Source organism: Asparagus officinalis, chromosome 3 (assembly GCF_001876935.1).
Source record: "Asparagus officinalis chromosome 3, Aspof.V1, whole genome shotgun sequence".
NCBI lineage: Eukaryota > Viridiplantae > Streptophyta > Magnoliopsida > Asparagales > Asparagaceae > Asparagus > Asparagus officinalis.
In genome coordinates this window covers 42,630,640-42,647,978 of record NC_033796.1, presented here as the reverse complement: position 1 = coordinate 42,647,978, position 17,339 = coordinate 42,630,640, and the positions used below count along the sequence as shown (strand labels likewise).

The window sequence follows — 17,339 nt, the reverse complement described above, 5'->3', positions numbered from 1 at the left end:
TAATTCTTACTTTTCTTTTCACCGTACACCCCCCATCTTCAACAGCAAAAGAAAAAAAAACCATCTTTCTTTTCTTCTTCTTCCTCCCATCACCGTCCGACCGCCCAAACAGCCGCCGCCTGAGCCGCCTCGCACTGACCCCACGCCGTCGAGCCCGCATCGCCCCACGCCCGCAACCGCCGCCTGCCCACTGCAACCGCCGTCGCCTCTCGCCCTGACCCCCGCCGGCCACCTGCTTCCCAGCGCGCTCGTCGCGCCCCTGCCTCGGTCGACCAGCCTCGCGGACCCATCGTCGTGCCAAGCCGCTTCGTCTGCCGCCCCTGCCATTCATCTGTTTGTTCCGCCACCGCTCTCCATTCTCCGCCTGCCTCGAAGCTCCGCACGACACCCTAGGACCTCCGAGGCCGTCGCAGCCCAAACCCAACCCCCCTGCCCCATCGACGCGCGCCAGATCCGCCCTCTTCCAGCGTCTTTCTCTCCTCTCTCTTCCCATCTGCTCCTCCCTTGGTTTCTTACTCATAACTCCGACCAACAGCCACAACTAGGGGTGGCAAACGGGTCAACCCGACCCGACCCGACCCATATAAAATTTGACCCGACCCGTATAAGTTTGACCCGACCCGACCCGTTTAATAAATGGGTCAATATGATCCGACCCGTTTATTAAACGGGTTACCCGACCCGACCCATATAACCCAAATGATCTATTTAATAACTTTTAGTTTTTGCCTCGTACCTTAGGTGTAATATACAGATTGCATGAATGATCAGTAACGTTTATTTGATAATGGAACATGCATGAACTCATCAATTGTAGTATATTCTACATCTCATCAATTACCAATTTTTGCAATAAAATTTATAAGAAGATTGAACAGAATATTACGGTACAGATGCACTAAGTATTTAACAAATATATCACAATGTCCAAATATGGTGGATATGGAAAATGCAGTGAAAATCCTACAAGAAGCTATTGGAAATTTTGTTTCTGGACTCTCTAAGCCATCATCTGATGAATCAGCAGCTTCCACCAAGAATATAATCTCATCATGTAAAACTATAAAGACAGATTTGTTTTTAACTCTTGAAAATTCTCCAAAATAAAAACAACCCAAGTTCCAAAATTCATCAAACACAACATCTATATCTAAGATAGAGCACACATACATCCTGTAGGCTACATGAACATAGCCATGTATACATTTACACATCATATAACAAAAATCATTCGAAGAAAGCCCTCTCTTTATGCATTAATTATACATTAAAGGCCTTTAAAAGTTGCAAATGGGTTTTCTTGTAGCCTGAGCTCGAAAGGATAGAAGCTGCAACTCCGCCACCATAGCCTGAGCCAATAATAACAGCATCACATTCAACATGTTAACAACCAAAAAAGAACAGCCGCAATCACAAGTAATCGAACAGATACCAAAATGCCGATTTGACCTTGAAAAACAAATGCGATCACTCCTGTCCAAGGAAACATATTAAAACAATCAAAGAAAGAGCTTTACTTACAAATATATCAAACCATACCAACTTTATAGATTTGATTATTCAAGTAATCGATTATTCAAGTAATCGAAGTTTATATTAAGCCAAGGAGACTTCATAGTATAACTGCTTAATTTTCTACCTTTACAACCTCCATCACCTCAACAAACATGGAGACTAATGGGTCTCATCACTTTGAGATATTTAACTTGAATAGAAAACAAATTTATTAGAAAATTACATTTTCCCCCTTTCTACTATAACTGCTTAATTTTCTACCTTTACAACCTCCATCACCTCAACAAACATGGAAGCAAAAGTTCCCTCAAAAGCTTATGATACAAAGGTGGCAATGAACGAGCATACATAGAGAGAAGATGTAGTTACCAGCTTTTCTCGCTGCACGAAAGATAAATTCCTCAACGAGGTGCTGCGCAGGATCACCTTCAGGCATTGTGGCAATGAACGACTCCACTTCAGCAACTACCTCTTCATTAGTGAAGTATTGGTAAAGCCCATCAGATGAAAGTATCAAAAATCTATCTCTAGATCCAAGTTCATGGTGATAGAGAAATGGATGGCATGTAATGTATGGAGACCAGACAGCTGGCCCGTCACAGCAGCACACAGCCATCACGCTGCCTGATACAAAAGCAAAAGACGACGCAAGTACTGCAGGCATCACACGAGAGCAGAGATGCGAATAGAGTAAACAAAAGCAACAGAAAAACAAAAACAACTCCAGCTCACCTCACGGGATCCCCCCTGCTCCTATGAATTCATCTACCCCCCCTTCACTCACATACATCGGTAGCTGAATAAAGAAAAAAAGAGAAAGGAGAAAGAGAGCGAGAGATGGGGGACCAAAATGGGAAGCTGTATCTCAAATGTGAAGACGAGATCATGATGAACACAACTTAATCCCAGCAGTATTGTTGTTGATGCAGTCGTAGCCCGATGGCATGCAGTATAGGTCGGAGCTTTGATTTTAATTCATTTTGTAAATTTTCTCCAACAATGTATATAGTTAATGTAAGTATAATTAATTTGTTCAATTATAAAGTAACATTATATATCAAGTAAAGGTAGCATATAAGAGTTTGAATTAGTCTCCTCATGTTCTTAGTAGATAAAGGAATTTAAAGAGCAAAGGAACAATAAGCTAATATCCCACCGTCTTTTCTTCCCTAAAAAAAAGGATTCTAATATCTAATTATGTGACATTCATGATGCAATGCGCTATAGATCTCCTCTGCCCTGCTTCTCGTGCTGTCAAAGCTAATACAAATGGCTAAAGGGAACCTTACATGTCCTGTGACTAATTGCAAATTGAACATAAAACTTTACTCAGAAAACTTAAAAAACTAAGTTACTCTCCTTCAACCGTATCATGTGACCAACCAAAGTCGAACTCCTCTTTCAAATTAAAATAAAATAAAATTATCATTGTTAGAAGAATCCTCAATATTCTACTCTTAGCACAAAGTAAATGCACAAGCTATCAACTTGATGCGCAAAGGAAATTCTTTGAGTAACTAAAATGCTAAATATGGTGATAATGATGTGCATTGCATACTCGTATCTTTTAAGACCAAATCAATAGGAACTTATTAATGTTCGTGGAATCATACAAAATATGAGGATGAATACCTGTTTCAAGAATCCAGCACCAAAAGCTCTGGTCACCTTCAAAGAACCCTTCACTCGATCATTCATCACCGCACAAGCATCCTCAGGATGCTCTCTTTTAATCCTCCGAACTTCCTAAGCCATGAAAAAAAAATCATCCAAAATCAATAAAACTTCATCAAAATAGCCAGATCGAAATCTTTTCTTCAGAATTTACCTCCTCAACACCTGTACTGTGATCCAACGTCAACTGAATCGCATCCAAAGTGGACGAAGCTCTGAAACCCTCACCATCTTCACTAATCCTCTGCAAATCCTTTATCTCTGATTTCTTCCCTAAAACAGCTTGACTGTCTCTGACATTCATTATGTAAACATCTTCCCCTTTCGTTTGAACGGCAAGAACACAAGATCCCATCAAAGCAAGCTCAGGATGGAACATGGTGAACATGCATTTTATTTTTTTTCCAAAAACTGGCACTAAATTCCTCAAAAAATCAACAAAATTGCAATCACAAAATCAAGCTAAGATCTTATTCTCCTAATTTAACCTAGAATTTAGAAATCGGGGCTGAAAATTACCTATCTAGGGGTTCTGATCTGATCCTTGAGTACTTGAGAGGAAGTCGAATGTGGCGCTTGCGCTCGAGGGGAGAGGAGCACAGGCCCTGAGGAGAGAGGAGATCCAAGATGAATCTCGAGCTTCAGGCGAGAGGAGATCAAAAGTGGGGCTCGAGCTTGAGGAGAGAGATCGGAGATGAGTTCGAGGGTAGAGATCGGAGATGAGCTTGAGGAGAGAGATCAGAGATGAGCTCGAGGGTAGAGATCGGAGGCGCGATGAGTTTTTTTTCGGACGAAACCACGAAGGGACGAAGGGCTTTCGGGTTATACGGGTTCTTTTTTTCTTTTTTCGGTGTTATACGGGTCAGTGCTTGCGATATATGGGTCACGCGGGTCAAGCTACTTTACCCATATAATAAACGGGTTAGTTCGGGTTGACCCGTTTATGACCCGACCCATATAACTTGACCCATACCCAATATAAACGGGTCGGGTCGGGTCGGGTTGATGGGTCGGGTCATAAATTGCCACCCGCTACCACAACCCTGACCGCCCAGGATCATCAGCCCCTTGCCGGTCGAGCGCTGCTCCGTACGAGCCGAACACCAGCGCCGCCGACGATAACGCACCTGACTGGCTGACGCGTCCGCCCTCCGATTCGAGCTCACCCGCTCGAAGTACCAGCCCGCGCCGCAACGTCTGTTGTGTTCGACGCATAGGCAAGATCCCGCATCACCTCATTACCATTACAATTTCTATATATATTATTTATTATAATATGTGTTTGTTAGATTATGATAGGACAAATTTTCAAAACCAAACCTATTTGAGAAACTAATTGCAAAAAACGACCCGTTGACATTTATTTTAGAGAAACCGACCTGGTTCACACTGTACTGAAAGCCAGGTCGGTTTTTTCTAAAAAAGTTTACGAAACTTCACGGGAGTTCAACTCCCGTGAAGTTTTGTTATGAGAAAAAACTTCACGGGAGTTGAACTCCCGTGAAGTTTCGTAAACTTTTTTAGAAAAACCGACCTGGTTTCAGCTACAGTGCTGAAACCAGGTCGGTTTCTCTAAATAAATGTCAAACGGGTCGTTTTTTGAGAATAAAATCTCAAATGGGTTGGTTTTGAAAATTTGTCCGATTATGATATTATGCGTGGGATGATGATGAATGTTGTTAAGTATTATTGTGGTAGATTACTTGTGAAATGATGAATATAAAATGACAAGATTGCATTTTGAAAGCTAGATAAATTTTAAGAGTTGTTATCGAAAAAGAAAATTAGAATAATTAAAAAGAGAAAAAAAAACAGTTATTGTTCATATGGAATAATATATAATAATAATAATATATTTAAAAGGTTATTTTTGAATAATTTATGAGAAATAAATTAAAAGGATTTATTTTGGAATTAATAAATTTATGAGCATGATGATTGGAAATTTCGATATTTCGTGTATATTTATTTGATAGATGTAGTTTCATCGTGTACTGTTATTAGTAGTTGTTCACGATTTTTGTTCATGATCCACGACACTGTTAATTAGTATTTATTGCATTTATCATTCTTTATTATAATTGAGAATCGTTAGGAGTTTATGACTATAGTGATCTGTGTGACATGAATAAGATTTAGAGGCTTGTGTGTTGCTGGCTTAGAAAATAAGAAGAGCCAGGATGGGAAGTCTTGGTACATGTGATTAGATGTGACTGTTTATGTATCCTTTAGGGTTGGGCCAGTGAACCGATACGCACTGGGTTAGTTTGTTAGACCAGTGAACCGATACGCACTGGGTTAGTTTGTTAGACCAGTGAACCGATACGCACTGGGTTAGTTTGTTAAATAAGATTTAGAGGCTTGTGTGTTGCTGGCTTAGAAAATAAGAAGAGCCAGGATGGGAAGTCTTGGTACATGTGATTAGATGTGACTGTTTATGTATCCTTTAGGGTTGGGCCAGTGAACCGATACGCACTGGGTTAGTTTGTTAGACCAGTGAACCGATACGCACTGGGTTAGTTTGTTAGACTAGTGAACCGATACGCACTGGGTTAGTTTGTTAGACCAGTGAACCGATACGCACTGGGTTAGTTTGTTGGGCCAGTGAACCGATACGCATTGGGGTTAGACGGTTGGACCAGTGACTTGTTATAGAATGGCTAGTTACATGAATTCTTACTTGGATGAGTTTTGATCCTTGTGAGATATAGGCAAGTCGTGTTTCTTTTCATATATAGATCGGGATTAATATTTAATTATTTACAATTCGAGACATATGGTATATACATGAGGGTTTCCTTGTTTGGATTATTTCGCTCGACGTACTACGTCTCTTGTTGTAGATTTTTAAATATTAATTCCATCTATGGTATGATCTTGTTACTTGGTTGATATTTGGTTTCTTCTGATTATTAGTATTCCAGTTGCATGCCTCTAACGTTATTATTATCATCACATGTTCTATTTCTATTTCTGTTATAGTATTGACCACGCATATATTATCAATACTGTTATTGTATTTGTTTCTGCCTTGGGGGATCTTGCCGTGTGTTTCACACGCTGACGTACTCCTATTTTCTGGGTGTACGTCAGATTTAGGAGATGAGCAGCCTCAGTTCGGGATAGTGCAAGAGCCAGAAGATTCTCAGTAGGAGTGCCTCATAGGTGGAGTAGAAGAACAATCTGAAGCCAGTAGTTTTCCTCTATAGTAGCTGATGAACATTAAAACCTTTTTACCGTACTTTTCTCTAGCTGATGAAGGATTTAGTATTTTAACAGTATTTTCTTTATGGACTATGTATTTCTTATTTCCTAGTTGGATTATTTTGTAATAAGGGCGTGTTTGACCCATATTTTTATGTCTGGGATGATTTACTGTTGATGATATGTCTATTCCTTATTCTGAGTTGTCTTTATATTCTTGCTATTGTGATCGGGGACCTGTGACTTCACGTTGTATTTATTTCCAGACGCTTAGCGTATTGGATTGAGAAGAAAAAGAAGAAAAAAAATGATAGTGTATATTTCTTCTCAATCTAATACGTCGCGGGCTTGTTCACGTTCCGATTCCCCTGTATTTTGGGAAGCGGGGCGTGACACCTCCAAAGCGTTCCAGGCTCGTTTCTTTTATAGAAGAGGCTGGAATACTTTGGATGTGATTGGTCCAGGCGTTCCAGGCTCGTTTCTTTTATAGAAGAGGCTGGAATACTTTGGATGTGATTGGTCCAGCCTTCGATTGGTGTAAAGGACCTGTAATTAGCTTCAATTCTTGACTCCTTCGATTTTCAATCTATTTGATACTTTGACGAATAGCTGAAGTTCTTTTGGCGTCGTGTTTCTCTCCTGGCCGTCGTCGAAGTCTCAAATCTAAAAATGATGAGTTGAGTTTGGCTCGTGTCGTCGAATTGACTTTGAACTGACTACCTCCGTCATGATATATTGACTCACGTTGACTTTTTAATCGCAACGCGTTGACTGGCGTTGACCTAGGGTTATACGTTGACCGGCATTGACCCTAAGGTTTTGAACATCGAACGTTGACTTTTTGATCGCAACGCGTTGACTGGAGTTGACCTAGGGTTACGCGTTGACCGGCGTTGACCTTAGGGTTTTGAATATCGTACGTTGACTTTTTGATCGCAACGTGTTGACTGACGTTGACTTAGGGTTACGCGTTGACCGGCGTTGACCGTAGGGTTTTGAACATCACGCGTTAACTTTTTGATCACAACGTGTTGACTGACGTTGATCTAGTGTTATGCGTTGACCGGCATTGACCCTAGGGTTTCGAACGTCTCACGTTGACTTTTTTTGATCGCAACGCGTTGACTGGCGTTGACCTACGGTTACGCGTTGACCGGCGTTGACGCTAGGGTTTCGAACGTCGCACGTTGACTTTTTTGATCGCAACGCGTTGACTGGCGTTGACCTAGAGTTACGTGTTGACCGACGTTGACCTTAGGGTTTTGAACGTCGAACGTTAACTTTTTGATCGTAACGCGTTGACCGACGTTGATCTAGGGTTACGCGTTGACCGACGTTGATTTAGGGTTACGCATTGACCGGCGTTGACCCTAGGGTTTCGAACGTCTCACGTTGACTTTTTTTATCGCAACGCGTTGACTGGCGTTGACCTAGGGTTACACGTTGATCAGCGTTGACCCTAGGGTTTTGAACGTCACACGTTGACTTTTTGATCACAACGCGTTGACCGGCGTTGACCCTAGGGTTTCGAACATCGCACGTTGCCTTTTTTTATCGCAATGCGTTGACTGGGGTTGACCTAGGGTTACGCGTTGACCGGGGTTGACCTTAGGGTTTTGAATTGTCCAGCATCGATTAGTGTTGATTTGGTCAAAATATCCAACAACCGACGAAGACGGGTGAAATTCAGGCTTGAAAAACACAATCGGGGGCTCGAACTGGGTTGAGACACCCGTGGGTGTCTCAACCTTGGCCGAGACCCCCTAGGGTGTCTCGGTTCAAAAACCGAGACACCCTTGTGTTTCCTCCCTCTCTTTTGTTTTCTTATGTATGATGCACTTTTCCCTTCTTTCAAATTTTCAAAAGAGAGTCCTTTTCCCCCCTAAACCCTATCTCCTTCCTCCTCTTATCCAAACACCATTGTTTCTCTCCTTTAAGAACTCCAAACCCATTAACATCTCCTCTTTAAATCCCATCAACTTAAGACAAAATTCGGATTTTTAGTGCTCTCCTCTTGGCCGGAAATCTTCTCTTCTCAAAGCTAGGGTTTTTCTTCATCCTCAAGCTCAAATGAAGCTTCTTGATTTGGGTAAGTTTCCCCTCAAAAACTCTCATTTTTTTTATAAAGATTAAAACTTTATGCTTGTAATGAGAGTATGCCATGAATCTACATACCAAGATCATAGCTTTTTGTTCTCATGAGTTAGATTTTATGAAAAAGATAGGATCTTGATGATGGGTTGTGTATGTACAAAGATTTGGGGGGTTTTATGCAAAATCAATACTATGGCCAAAATTTTAGGGACTTTTATGTAAAAGTGGACTGAAATTTGAGATTTTTGTGCAAAGGTAGACAGAAATTTGGGACTGAAATTTCATGCCTATTTGGCCAAACTTTGAGGGGCGTTTTCACGCAAAAGAATCAACATTGTTGAGGGATTTAATTGCAAAAGGGAACCATATATTGTAGAGGGGTTTATTTGCAAAAAGGGCTAAAATTTTAGGGCTAAAATTTCCAAAGTTAGGATCCCAAATCTATGGCCAAGACTTTGAGAAATATATGTGGAAGCTAGACCGAAATTTTTGGAGGGGCCTATTTGCAAAATTGGCTAAATTTTACAAAAGAGTTTATTTGTAAAAGTTAACCAAAATTGTGGGATATTGGGAGTGTTATATGGACAAATATGATGATCATGATCCAATTCGAGCGTATCCTTGACTAGAATTTAGCCTTGAACACGAGGGGTATTTTGGACATTTCATCAAAATTTCATCAAGAGGGTTTATACTGCAATTTGAGCTCTTTGTTTGTACGCATAAAACTCATAGGTTTAATTAGACTTCAACTATGCAATCCTACTTATTTATAAGATTTTAGTTAAAGTTCTTAATTTCCCTTTTAACTTTCAGGTCTTCAGATTTATGATTGTACCTGACCCGTTGATTTTCATTGCAGATCCTCTATGTCTCCGCGCCGACATCGGTTTCATAGGAGTCGCTCCCTTTCACAGCACAACGAGAGAGAGGCTCCCGCGGCATCCTCTTCAGCGACATCCTCTTTCGGGGGTGAGCATTTATACTTTCTGTATCCCCGATTGATCCCTTTGCGGGTCATTCGGGAAGAACCGACATCCTCCTTCGTGGGGATTGAGGTTTCAGGAAATTCATGGTTCCAGTATACCCTCGTTTGGCCCCTTCACGGGTCATTCAGGAAGAACCGACATCCTCCTTCGCGGGATTGAGGTTTCAAACTTGTTTTGCTTAGCCAATTCAAGTCTTCTGGCGTTTTGGGGCGATTTTGTGTTGTCTTATACTGTGTAGGTCGGGATATGTAATCACGTCGCTCATGTGATGATGCATATCACCCTTCCAGTGTAGGACACTCAGAATCGTCTCGCCAATTGCCCCACAGATGATCTTATCTCGCTCCTTTGTAAGATGATTCAATCCTTGTATAATTCATGAATAATTTTCTGACTCTATCCTTGTTTTGTTGCAGTTGAATTCCCTGCGGACAGTCTTCCATCTCATGCTACTACTAGTTATAGTGGGGAGGTTATCTCTTCTGTTGCCATCAGGCAGGCTATTGGTCCGCTTCCTCAGTTTGATAGAGATCGTTCCGATGAATCCTATCGTTTGATACGAGATGTGGGACGTCATTCCTTACGCCAGCTGATCACGGATGCCCCTTTTACTGCGGACTCTATTTCTACTCAGGCTTTAAAGAAGCCTAGTTATCTATTCGGAGATCACATTGAGGACCCGGCTAGGCTGATTCTTACCGATGAGCATTGGCTGAATAGTGATGAGGGAGCTCTCCTTTATATTCCTTCCATTCCCCGTCAGCATTCTTTTACTCATTTGGAGGGGCAGGCTGTAGAGCGACGGATGTCCTGGAATCTTACAGAGGATGTTGACCGAGTTTATTGTGGATATATCTCCCACCACAAGACTCCTGGTTCTAATGGGTATAATTATATTCGCGGTCTTCGACCCAGAATTCTGGGTCTTGACACCGCACCTCCAGACGAGGTATCAGCAGCTGCTCCTACTGTGAGGAACCGTTTGACTAAGCTCGGGAGGAAGTTACCTCCACTAGATTTCAGATGTTTCGGTTGGGTTTACTCACTTCCAAAGGGATGGTGGACCCGTATGACTAGTTACATCTTGGGACGTTGGGAGGATGATCTGAGAAGCATCCGGTTGTATTCGCCCATTCGAGCTACTATGTATGGATTCCCAGTCAGCTGTCACCATTTTCTAGCATTATTGGAAACATATGTCCCTGATAGTAACACCTTCCGGACTTGCGGTGGAGAGTTAGGGTTGGCTTTACACGAGATGCATCAAGTTTCCGGTCTTCCGATGGGGGATGTTCCATATCAGGAGTACTTTTCCTCGAATCTGCAATTGGAGTGGCTGAAGAAAGACACTCCCGATGTGTACAATACTCTTTGGGATCTCACATGCCATTATCATACCTCTTTAATCAAGGTTGCCACTCAAGCGAAGAGGAAGAGACAGATCAGCTTGAAGCAGTTTGCTGTTTATTTATTCCAGCATTTGGAGGGTGGCCCTAGCGAGGCTATTCGTGAGTTAGACATTTTGACTCCTTCTGCCATTAATGAGTTGATGGAAAAGGCCGAGGCTTGTTCTTATACTACTGCTGATGTTGAGGGGACTTTTCCTGCAGGGACCAAGTTTCGGACCTTCCTTTGCCATGCGCAGAAGTCTATTCAGCCCAAGACTCTGTTAGCAGGCTATCTGGCTATTTGGTTAAAGAAGTGCATCGTTCCATATCAGTTTTCTGACGTTTTACCTCTCGAGGTGCTCTTCCCTGCCGTTCAATTAGCTTACGGGAGGGAACTTTCTCTGCTTTCAGCGATGGTTGCCGGCATCCATTATGGACTTAGATATTTGGTCAATGGTTTTACACAGGAGGGTCCTGAACCGTCAGCCGAGCTTGTTTCTGTAAAGATTGAACTTTCGTATACATACCTGATGGCATGGTTCGTTCTTCATCGTCCCGATTTGATGTCGGTGCCTAGCACTATTGATGTTCCCGTTCCTTTCGTGCAAATGTTGGAAAGGAGTAAATGGCTCGGGAAGACGTTCACTGACGTACAACGAGAGCTTCAAGTTCGTAAGAGCTGGGAGTTCTTAAAGTGTTTTCCTCGCTTCTCGGGTCGTTATGGTGATGTTTTGATTGATGAGGAGAAAGCCGGAACTAGTCGAACTTCTCTTGATGTTGGTTGTTTCCGTTGGTTGGTGAACATTTGCATTGGGTATCTTGTTCTTCGGGTGAAGAATCATTGTCACATTGAGCCTTACCTTCCGTGCCGTTTCGCTCGCTAGTTTGGTTACGACCAATTGTACATTGGGAATCCGAGCCGTGGTTTGAGGACTGAGAGAGGGCTTATTGACGGCGTTCGGGCATGGCTTTGGACTATGGTGAGCTGTACTAGAGCCTATTTCGCTCTTCCTTCATCCAAGCACAAGCCGTTTCTTACTTTTCTCAGCTGCAAGTGGTTCCTTTCTGCCAACGAGTTTATAGGCGTGAGAAGTCTTTCAGAGTTGGAGGCTGAGCATTTGGTTCAGGTCACTATCCAGGCTACTCGTAGGGCCGAGCTCTTGAAGAAGCAGGGGAAAAAGCCTGCCAAACCTTCCCTTTCGAGCAGAGATAGGATGGGGGATGATGAAGAGCTCCTTCCTACTGGCGATGAGGACGATACTTCTGAGGAGGAATATGTGGACACAGATACTGACAAGGAAGAACCTAACGCAGGTTTGTCAGACTCTTTCTTTTCAGAATTAACTGACTTGGCCTTCTTTCGTTGGCATCAACGTCATATCCTTTCTAGATCGCAAGTGCCTTTTCGACAACTAGAGTGAAAAATCTTATTCACTTATCCTAACAATATGACTCTTATCACTCCAGGTAGAATGGCTGATGAACATGAATCGCTCGCTTCTCGCCATGCGAGGTCTCGGTCTAGCGATAAAGCTCCTGCACAGGTTGAGATACGTAGCAAGTTTATGCATGAACGGCCCATTAGTTCTGTGAGGGTTCATATTCCAAAACGGAAGAAGATCGCTCATAAACCACATGTTGGTCGGCGCCCTTACGGAGTGGAGTTAGGAGGTATCGACGGCGGAGAAGAGGGTAATACTCTTTTGTCTTTAAAGACGATTCTCCTTTTGGATTCATTGAACCTGATTATGTTTATGTTTCAGGAAACCATTATGAAGGTGAGCTTCCACAAGATTCTACATTCCCTGACTCTAGCCGTTTGGACAGCTTTATGTAGCAGATGTGTGATGCTATTCATGACGAGTCCATGGATGTTGACACGAACCTGGATATTGAGCATGTTAAAAGTGTTGAACCCACCATTCTATTCCCAGGTACACCTAAATCTGATGATCCCCTATTCGAGTAGAAGTTGGAAGAGGTAGGAAATTCAGGATTTGCTTCTCCTTTAATTATTTCTGCGCTTCGCCTTCTTTCAGATAACTTGAAGAATCAAAGCGCGGATATCGGGCAAAAAGAATCTTTTGTTCCTACTGCAGGTACATCCGAACTCTTCCTATTTTTCCTCATTTTTTTGATATATCCCATGTTGGACCCTAGAGGGGGGGGGGGGGGGTTGGGTCAAGAGGCTCTAATATGCAATAAAAAATTTGACAAGCAAACCACACTATTCTAATGCAATCAAAGTAAGTGAGATAGAGTTAGGAATCGTTATCCTTTGACGCGCGATGTGTTAACGAGGTTCGGTCCACTGACCTACGTCCCCGCTCCCCACTCTCGACGAGAAATCCACTACACACCCGATTTGGAAGCTGGAACTTCGTCTACACAGCGATCCCCTCACGATCTCACACTACACAGCTGATCTCAACAGATCACACTCACTCACAGTTGATCTACACAAGATCACACTCATACAACAGTAGAAATGGTGCAAGACTCTTTCTTTACAAGTCCCTATGGCAAAGAGAAAGAGTACTGAAGCTGGGAAGTGAACTCACACAAGAAACACAGAGAAAAACCACAGAAAACAGAGTTTGAAATTTTTTCTCAGAAGACAGCGTCTATCTGGTTTTTCAGCAGGAGTTAGGGCAACAGGAAGAAGAAGAAGTCTGGGTTTAAATAGGAAAGATTAATTATTTTAAAATCACAACCCAATCTTCCCAATTAAGAAAATAATCTCCTATTCAGACTATTGCCACAGACTGTGCCAAACACAGTTAAGTGATAGCACAGTAACCAAGGCAACAGACCGTTTGAAAAAGCTCTCGGTTGACCGAATAACCTTTCGGTCAACCGCCAGAACGTTCGATTGACCGAAAAGATTAATTCGGTCGACCGAAGGAAAATCCGATCGACCGCGAGCAGCTTTAAAAAAACAGAAAACAAGCAGAGAGTTCATCGGTCGACCGGTGCGGTCGACCGATAGAAAAATCAAGTTTTTGGTCGACCGCACCGGTCGACCAACGACCTTTCTGGAGCCCAGTAACGAATGATATAAAGTGCGGTCGACCGCATTCTGATACTCTCCAGAATGGTATTTTGACTCAAACAAAAATATTTGGAAAATATTTATTTGACCTCTGAAAATTATGAAACTTTGTAAAATGTTTTTAATACTAAAAACAAACTGTTTGAAAAAGGAATTTTGCAGATAGGTCCTCATACTTGTGAAAAATAGTATTTTGTGAAAAACGCTTAAAAACATAAGTATGAAAACGTGTGTGTGATATCCCAATATCTAATCCTCCATTTATGGCACTAACAAGCTTGATAAATGAATTTACTACATTTGCACTCAATAAGCCATTAGTACCGTTAATGGTGGTTGTAAAACATCATCAAAACATAAGGGTTAACAATCTCCCCCTTTTTGATGATGACAACCAACCATTATAAGAGTAAAAATAAAATAGCTTATAGATAGGTGCTCCCCCTATCTATGAGCTCCCCCTAAGTATATGCAACAAATGAGGAGATTTCTCTCCTCCTTTGTCACCATAAAAAATGGGGTAAAGAGAAATATAAAATGCAACTAAACAAGCAAACAATGTAGAACTTTCACATAGTGCATAGGCCCAAACCATTTCTTATGCGACAAAAGTCATCCTCTCCAAGAGGCTTAGTAAATATATCCGCTAATTGAGATTTTGTGTCAAAAAATACTAGGGATACATCTTGTCTCTCTACATGATCGCGTAAGAAATGATAGCGCACATCAATATGCTTGGTTCTAGAATGCAAAACCAAATTTTTAGAAATATTTATAGCACTTGTGTTATCACAAAAGATTTTAATATTTTGAAAACTCAAATCATAGTCTACTAAGCTTTGTTTTATCCATAAGACTTGAGCACAACATAAGCCGGCGGCAATGTATTCCGCTTCCGTAGTAGACAACGCAACACAATTTTGTTTCTTGGAAGCCCAAGAAACAAGTGAATTTCCTAAGAATTGGCATGTTCCACTAGTACTCTTACGATCTACCTTACATCCGGCAAAGTCGGCATCACAAAAACCATATAAATCAAAAGAGGTGCTTCTTGGATAAAATAAACCAAGATTAAAAGTACCATTAACATATTTAATGATCCTTTTAACCGTAATTAAATGAGATGCTTTAGGAGATGCTTGAAAACGTGCACATGCACACACACTAAACATAATATCGGGTCTACTAGCGGTAAGAGAAAGAAGACTACCTATCATACCTCTGTATAATTTTTGGTCCACGTCTTCACCACTCTCATCCGCATCAAGTTTAACACTAGTACTCATGGGAGTAGGCGCATGCTTAGAATTCTCCAAATTGAATTTTTTAACCAATTCCTTTGCATACTTGCTTTGTGAAATGAAGATCCCATCCTTAGTTTGCTTGACTTGGAGCCCGAGAAAGAATGTAAGCTCTCCCATCATACTCATCTCAAAGTGATCCTGCATAACTTTAGAAAATTCCTTGCACAAGGATTCATTAGTAGCACCGAAAATGATGTCATCCACATATATTTGAACTAAAATGAAATCATTTTTCCTTTTTCTCACAAAAAGTGTGTTATCAATTGTTCCTTTTGAAAAACCATTTTCAATAAGAAAACTAGAGAGGCGAGCATACCAAGCCCTAGGAGCTTGTTTCAACCCATATAAAGCTTTTTGTACCCGGTAAACATGATTAGGAAAAGCATGATCTATAAAACCGGGGGGTTGCTCAACATACACTTCCTCTTCTATAAAACCATTTAAGAAGGCACTTTTAACATCCATTTGAAATAGTTTGAAATTTTTAAAGCTAGCAAATGCCAAAAACATCCTAATAGATTCCAACCTTGCAACCGGTGCAAAGGTTTCATCATAGTCTATGCCCTCCTCTTGATTGTATCCTTGGGCAACCAAACGAGCTTTATTCCTAGTAACAATACCACAGCTCAATGCCGCTGCCAAACGCAGCTTTCATCTGCTGCAAACGCAGCTTCCAGTCACTGCGTTCAAGCTTCTAGACACTGCGTTTGGACACATAATTCATGCCAGAACGCGGGCCTGTGTTTGACTCGTTCAAACACGAGCTGAACGGTTTCAAAAACCATTTCCCATGATCTGAGGGGATCATAACTCCACTCAGGAGTGATTTAAGGGGCGGTTACATCCCATTAGCCCCACTTAGGAGCGAATTAAGGAGGTGGTTACACCCCTTAATCCCCTATAAATAACAACAAACTCAACAGAGTTAGGGGGGGATTTTTGGAGATCGGATTGTTTATAATCAGATTGAGGAGTTGGATCGGTTGGAGCTTTTGAGATCGGCAACAAGATCTTCTTCATCCTTGGCTTATAACCGACTTTCGGTTAAATCAACTCTTTCATAGAGTTTCAAACTCGTTCAGAGTTCTCCACAACGTCAAATCGTGAGGAGAAGACCACGTTCCAGTGAAACAAGACGTCGGATCGTCAACGAGAAGCAAACTCGACGCGAGCATTCGAGGGAGGCATCTCATCGCTACCGTGAAGAACCCAGAATTAAACAAAGGGGAGAATCAAATTCATTCTCTTCTCTTTTGTAATCGGAAATCCAATTGTAACTGAGATTAAAGGAATACAAATCAATTTTCTTTCATTTCTTTTACTGAGAGAGTTGTAATCATTCTTTTTCTAAGCAGTTAGAGAGAATAAAATCAAACGCAATTCTTTCCTTATATTCTTTTTATTACAAAATTTCCCACAAACAAAAGATGGCGACTCCGCTGGGGAAAAGCTTCTGTGACGAAGAAGTGGTGGCGCAATTCGATGTTCATCTCACTGGAACAACCGTCGAAACTCTCGTGGTAGAGTTTGATCAAGCCAAGTTTGAGGAGGCTCTCTCATCCGGATCCCTTAGCCCCAAGGCTATGCGCAAGATCCACAAAGTCTCCAAAGAGACTAAAGATCCAACTGTTGCTCCTATGCCGAAGGAAGACCTCTCCTTTGGGCCAGATTGCTTGGACAGCCCCTCCTCCGAGACAATGCAACACAATTTTGTTTCTTGGAAGCCCAAGAAACAAGGGAATTTCCTAAGAATTGGCATGTTCCACTAGTACTCTTGCGATCTACCTTACATCCGGCAAAGTCGGCATCACAAAAACCATATAAATCAAAAGTGGTGCTTTTTGGATAAAACAAACCAAGGTTAAAAGTTCCATTAACATACTTAATGATCCTTTTAACCGCAATTAAATGAGATGCTTTTGGAGAAGCTTGAAAACGTGCACATGCACATACACTAAACATGATGTCGGGTCTACTAGCGGTGAGATAAAGAAGACTACCTATCATACCTCGGTATAGTTTTTGGTCCACATCTTCACCACTCTCATCCGCATCAAGCTTAACACTAGTACTCATGGGAGTAGGCGCATGCTTAGAATTCTCCAACTTAAATTTCTTC

At 41.7% G+C, this 17,339-nt stretch overlaps 1 protein-coding gene and 1 pseudogene across 8 annotated transcripts; both read right to left on the bottom strand.

Annotated features, from left to right (window-relative positions):
- Window positions 1-17,339, bottom strand: part of LOC109835016 — an 88,519-nt pseudogene that overhangs the window by 3,487 nt on the left and 67,693 nt on the right.
- Window positions 1,023-4,014, bottom strand: LOC109833951 (probable protein phosphatase 2C 23). 8 transcript variants are annotated; one of them, XR_002245389.1, is made up of 6 exons: window positions 3,709-4,014; window positions 3,344-3,606; window positions 3,148-3,257; window positions 2,672-2,815; window positions 1,885-1,984; window positions 1,026-1,473 (listed from the first exon to the last, which is right to left on the bottom strand). XR_002245389.1 is itself a non-coding variant. In XM_020401831.1 (6 exons), exons 2-6 carry the CDS (start codon window positions 3,575-3,577, stop codon window positions 1,261-1,263), a joined length of 579 nt encoding a protein of 192 aa, XP_020257420.1. In that variant the 5' UTR covers window positions 3,578-3,606; window positions 3,709-4,014; the 3' UTR covers window positions 1,029-1,260. The 8 variants fall into 8 exon arrangements, 5 of the variants coding, with proteins under 5 accessions (XP_020257420.1, XP_020257422.1, XP_020257421.1 ...); XM_020401831.1 differs by lacking the exon at window positions 2,672-2,815 and having other exon boundaries at window positions 1,029-1,349; window positions 1,450-1,473; window positions 1,885-2,002; window positions 3,148-3,261; XM_020401833.1 differs by lacking the exon at window positions 2,672-2,815 and having other exon boundaries at window positions 1,029-1,349; window positions 1,433-1,473; window positions 1,885-2,002; window positions 3,148-3,261; window positions 3,344-3,510.